The 6,471-nt window shown below is 33.4% G+C and overlaps 1 protein-coding gene across 1 annotated transcript; it reads left to right on the top strand.

Moving 5' to 3' along the window:
• Nucleotides 1-206: 206 nt before the first annotated feature.
• LOC116350098 lies at nt 207-1,222 on the top strand. Its single transcript, XM_031781820.1, has 2 exons — nt 207-385; nt 501-1,222. The coding sequence occupies exons 1-2, from the start codon at nt 383-385 to the stop codon at nt 1,164-1,166; spliced, it is 669 nt and encodes a 222-aa protein (XP_031637680.1). The 5' UTR covers nt 207-382; the 3' UTR covers nt 1,167-1,222.
• Nucleotides 1,223-6,471: the final 5,249 nt, after the last annotated feature.

Here is a 6,471-nt window from a genome sequence, read left to right as displayed (position 1 = left end):
TAGAATATTAGTAAAATATTAGCAAAAAATAGTAATGATTATTTTAAAATATTAATACGTGCGCACTTTGTTTTGTTACGTGAAGTAAAAAAAAAATACTAAAAATAGTATTTAGTACAATAAATATTATTTTCGTTTAAAATAAAAGAAATAAAATAAAAAAAACTTGTAAAAAAACTTGTTCATTAAAGAATTTATGAAAAAATAATTAAATGAGTTCAATTGGAGATCAGCTGTTTGGCTTTTGACATTTATCCGTATATACGTATCGCTCACTTTACGTAATACAAGAAATACGTATTTGTCAAACAAGTTGAACGGTTGGTCTCAAATTTAACTCAAATGGTTTGGCGCAGCATTCGAATCACATCAAATCGACAACATGGTAAGTATTCAAAATAAAAATAATACATATATTTTTTAATGAAAAAATTAAAAAAGATCAAAGATATTTGATATGTTCAATAATGACAACATATTTTTTTTTCTTAAACTTTTAGCCGAAAATTAAACGTAAACAGGCTACGTGCTGGGAAAAATTAGAAAAAACGCTCGATGATGATTTGCCAGAATGTATTAAAATTTGCCTCGAAAGTGCTGGTTATGATACAATAATCAGCTTGAAACAAATTGACGCAGAGAGAATTCGTGAAATCGAGGCACATCTCACAGAATATCGCTCCTGGGAGAACGAACTGGTCTGTTGTAACAGTGACTATTACAGAGAATTGGCTGATTTTAAGTTCAAACCGGGACATAAAGTGCGAATCTTGGCAATCCCAAAGCAAATCGAGGAGATGGCAACTGGCAGTCACACACAAAGTAACGCTAGAAGTACTGGTACAAACAAGAAGGAAACAAATCAAAGTGACGAAGATCTGGTCGAGAATTTGATTTCAAATTTGATGGCATTTATGGAAAAGTGTGAATTTCCGCTCCCAGTTGGTATGATCAGCACAAATAACATTCGGAATTTTCATCGAGGAACCGATAATGATAGTTTCGTTTGCAAATGTCGTTTTGCCTGTCCATTCTGCGAAAAAACCATTCCAATTACATTCAAAAAATTTTGGATGTCAAGTAACGCAACGACGCACTTGAAAACTCATGTCCAGCTCGAATTTCTCGTCGATCCAAACCTTGTTGAGGAACACCATGAAAGTTAGAATGAGTTCGAATATATTGACGATTCAAACCACGGTTCATCATAAAATGTGTTCACGCAAGCAATTTAAAAGACTGCGATATTAGTATTATGTTTGAAAAAAAAAACAAAGTTAAGTTAAATCAAAATGTTAATGCTATGTTTGCAAAAAAATTATATTGAAAATAAAAATCACTGTTTGAAAATAACACATTTTACCTAACTTCTTTTATTTAAACTGAAATTCATATTGAGATACTGACATTTATAGAAAATCACGGAAAATCACATAAACTTCTTATAAATAAACTTTATGACTTTCTTTAACTGAATAAACGATGTATATATAAAAAAAATGGTTGATGAAAAAACGTTAATGAATATTTTTATTGCTGATATTAACAGCATTAGTTTCCAAGTTTGAAACATTCTACCGAACAAACAACTTCACCATCATATAGCCGAACCGGTAAATCATCACGAAATGCTTTCTTGCAAACGCAGCAAACTACAGAACCATAATTATAATGTTTCACTGGAATTGCTTTTCGGCCTGATTTTCGTGTCGGTGCAATTTCAGCTTGGGTGGTCGTGAGATTACGTTTAATACGCACATTACGGTCATACGATCCGGCATTAGGACGACTGACTTTAGCTAGAATAAAAAAAATCACACATTTTACATTTTTCCTTCATTGATTTTAATTAGTGTATAATTTACCCCGTCGATCAACTAAAACACGTGGTTCAATCAAGGCTGGTTGCATATCAGTTACATTCAACGCAACAATTTCAACGGCGTTTTGTTCATTTGGTTCAATTTGAACAATTGAGGCATTTTCACTTCGGTCGTTAGCTACATTATTCGCTTCTTTGACTGCACCAAAATGTAAACCACCAATTGCATCGCTTGTGACCATGTTTTCTTCACGATCGGCAACAGCTGAAGTAGAATTGATTATTATTTTCCACATGTTTCACATTTGTTTATTGTGATAAATTTTTATAATCATTGCATGTAAAAGTACCTCGGTTTTGTTCAACCAAAATGGGTGTTCCATTCACCGCTTGTTCAAGATTAACAGCAATTCCAATGAAGTCTTGAGCATTTGCTTCAATTGGTATGTCTTTATTGGCATCCATGCGTTCGATAGGAATATTGTTCAATTCATCGAAGTAACCGAATTGTGCATCATCAAATGCATCGCTTGGGTCTTCTTTTTTGTTACGTTCGACATCATCTGAAGCGAAATATGATTATTATTTTCCACAGTTTTTGCTTTTTTTCATTGTGATACATTTTAATAATCATTGCATATAAAAGTACCTCGGTTGTGGTCGACCAAAATGAGTGATTCAATCACCATTGGTGTCGGAACAGCAATTTCAAGGTTGCTTTGTTCATTTGGCGCGCTTTCTTCAGTTGGTGCGATGACATTATGACTTTCCACAGAACGAGTGTTTGATTTATAACCATTGAGTTTCATATCATCATTTGAATGAACAATGGACGGATTTTGACTGTCCATATCTTGATCGATCGATAACTTTTCGTTTGACGAATTCAGAGCAACGTTTCCATCAAAAACAGCCACTGCTTTTTCGCCTGATTTTTTGACTACATTTGTCACATCACCATTTTCGACCATGAAATCTTCTCCTAAGCCCCCGACAACAGCCAAAACATTTTCATCGTCAACATCATGTACCACGTGGTTATGGTTTTCAATATCTTCTACCCCGTCGCCGTTGTTTGGCATTCCTGTTGGTTCCAAATTAATCGATTGTAAGCCGACATCTTCTGTCCAGAGATGTAATGGTCCAGCGTGGCGCATCAGAAGACGTTTTGGGCACAATGGACAAAGTGTGACCCTTAAAGAAAAATGATACCTATATACAAATCTGTTATTTTAAAATAGAAATTTCTTACTTGTTTTTCACTGCATCATCGAAGCAATCAAGATGAAAAACGTGACCACAACTTGCCACTTTTAGCATTTTTACTGTCTCGCCAAACAAGCGGTCTTGGCAAAAAACGCAATTCATTTTTTTATGAAAACGGTGACAAAAAAATAAGTGGTGTTTGCTTGCTTCAAGTTTTTGAAATGAAAACCTTATTGCTATTGGCGGTAATTAAAGCGTCTATGCAAGCAACTAGAACTGTTGCATTTTGACAGAATCAAAAGTGACTCTAAGTGTCAAATATGTATTTGTCTGTTGTATGTCAAATGTCAAATATCTCAATGACTTTGACCGAAAATAAATACGACGTTGAACATATATTTCTATTTTAAATTTAAATAATACAAAATTCTCTCTTTAAAGTAAAAGGAAAATGAGATGAATGGTTAGGTGATGTAAAAGGAATAAATAAAAAGATAAGAATTTTTAATTTCATAAAACAACAAGTAATCTTCATTTTTATTGATTTAATGGCCATCATTTGCATAATGATTTTAACACCTAGTTGATCAAGAAGAAAGAAAAAGGCTGAATTCTAAATCAAGTATTTTATAAATGTAATTAATGAAAAAAGAATCATAAAGAATAACATTAATTTAAAGAAGATTGATCTCTTTTTCTTAATTTTTAATTTCGCACTCGCTTCCATCGGTCGTTACTAATTTTTTCAGTGGGTTCTGTCAGCATCCAAATATACGTTGACTTGCGTATCTTCCTTTTTACATTGTTTTCATCGCGAACTAGAATATAAGGTGAATTTTCGTCTTCTATTGAGTTTTCGTCTTGGTTTGTTTCGATTAGTTCGATGTCAGATTCGATAATAAATTCATGCAGATCTTCTTCTCCATTATTTTCTGAATCGTCGTCGTCTACATCAGTAATTGAAATGCATTTGAATTCAAATTCATCAATATCAGTAAATGTAAACATTCCAAGCTTTCTTGCATTTTTAATTGCTTCCGACTTCGCACGCACAATGGTTGCATTGATTTCGTCGTCTGACGGTAAATCATATATGGTAGTTTTTCCGACTCGTTTGTTTGGGAAATTGATGTTTTCATTGTCTAGCTTGAAGTAGGCAATTTCGTGTTGAACTTCTACTCTTCCAATCATGTGTAACAATTCGTATATACTGAAGTTGATTTTAGTGTATTGAGTTGTACCCATTGAACGAAATACGCGAAAGGTTTTTTCACATCCTTGACTGTCGAAAAGCGCTGGCAAAAACTGTTTTGGGTTATTTTCTTCTCGAAACTTCTTAATTAAACGAATAATATTTCTGGCATTTATTTCTGAACACATGTATGCATTGTAGGTAATGAAATTGTCGCTTAGTGTGTATGAAGTGGTTGATATGATGTACTGACGCCAAATTCGAATGAAAAACAGGCCATGCCAAATTTTAAATATACGTTCTGTTGGAGTTAAATCGAGACTTAAGTAGCTTGATGTAATGTCGCGACTTATTTCCAGGTATTGAACCGTTGCATCACTGGATCTTACGTATGTTTTTAATGATTCGATAACTCGATCATGAGTTACTTTTTCAAAAGAACCATAGTTCATGCGATCAATTGGGCAAACATCCATTTGTGACAGACCATGTATGCTTTTTTGAACATCTTTAACTAGCGATTTCAAATGATTTATCGACACTTTGTATTGACCCATTGGCATATTGATTGACGGTTTCAACATTCTATTTCGCATTTTTGCCGCCAAATGGATAATGTCCTGAGTGACTATGACATTTTCTCCTGGTGAATCACACATTTTCACACACATAGCTGCCAATAGCTTTGGATCGCCGTCAGACGATATGCCGACTACTTCAATGCCATACCTAAAATATGAAAATATATAGCGTATAATCTAAATATATATCTGACAATTTATAATTTTTACTTTCTAAGCTCAGCTATTGTCAAATCCCATCGACGGACTACATCTTGAGCCGTAAAAGAACCAAGAGTTGTACCAAACATTTGCAAAATGAAGGGGGGCACACATTCATCTAAGGCCTGTGCAATAACCACATATGCATTTTTTGATTTTTTTAGCTCAATGCATCGCTTGATCATATCAGCATCTTTTGCCAGAAAGCTGGATATAAAAGACAAACATTGTGTTGACTGTTGAGTATTTTAATAACGCAAACGTAGAAAGTACTCAAAAAACACTCACCTGAATGGAATAGGAGAGCCTGTTGTATTGTTCAGTGGCAAAAGTAGACCAACTAACTGATTCGTTTTCGGATCATAAGTAATCTTCGATACGATGGCTGTGGCATCTTCCGAGAGCCAAACTGTTTTTACAGTTTTCACGCTGCTCAAATATTGCGATAATTCTTCACATCTGAGCTGTCCTTCAACAAGCCGAGATTTATTGCTTTCAATGCACCTCACTAGCATGATAAATAATAAATAGTTTTGAAGAATAATGGACTAGATAATGGATGTTTTTTTACTCACATATGGTTTTTATCGATGGTAATGGCAGATTACCACTTAAAAATGCATAAGCAGAGCGGCCTGCTAATAAGAAAACATATGTGGAAAAATATCGAATTAAATCCGTATAGCGGGCTTGGTGCTTTTCACTGTTAACATTTTGCTGAAATGTTTGCACCATTGCTTGTAATATGACTGGAAGTGGCGAACTTTGTGTGGCTATTGAATCCTTTTGTGAAACTTTAAATTTGTATTTTGATATTCCTAGTAGAAAGTCTCTATGGCCTGGTAAAAGTTTGAAGTTCTTTTGTTTTTTATAGAATTCAGAGTGGCAACAATCAAGACTTTTTATTGCGTCACATGTATTCAAATGTTTTTCTATATCTGCAATACTTTCTTTCGATATATTTTCAATACTTGAAAAAGTATCGTACCCAGATTGCGTTAAAAAAATTTGAACGCAATTTGGAACACTTTCACCAATAATATTTTTTATTTTTAACCAATCCATATTTGTTTTAGTAATTGATGAATGGAACAACGAAGCTGATTGAAAGTGTCAAAATAAAAAATGTCAAACAATGCCAATACGTCGAAGTAGCGAAACTCAGCACTACGATTTTACTACGCGCCCTAAACAATGCTTCAACTATGGCAATACTTCATATCGCTACACGAAGTATTTAAAATTATTCAATTTGATCAAAATGAAAAACTTAATGAAATGTTGATCAGAAAAATATTATTTTAATACATTTCCATGGAAATACTTATTTATCTTAAATAGAAATACATGATTTGTTAATTTTATTTTAAATAGAAAAATATCTAAATTAAAACATTTTTCATGCATGGTACATGGAGACTCCGGAATCCATATCAGTATCTCTTTTGTTTGCGTCACAATACTCATTT

The sequence above is a fragment of the Contarinia nasturtii genome, unplaced genomic scaffold (genome assembly GCF_009176525.2).
Source record: "Contarinia nasturtii isolate CC-2019 unplaced genomic scaffold, AAFC_CNas_1.1 Cnas_scaffold_3597, whole genome shotgun sequence".
NCBI lineage: Eukaryota > Metazoa > Arthropoda > Insecta > Diptera > Cecidomyiidae > Contarinia > Contarinia nasturtii.
Note: the sequence above shows the minus strand (reverse complement) of the source record. Positions and strands in the feature narration are given on the sequence as shown.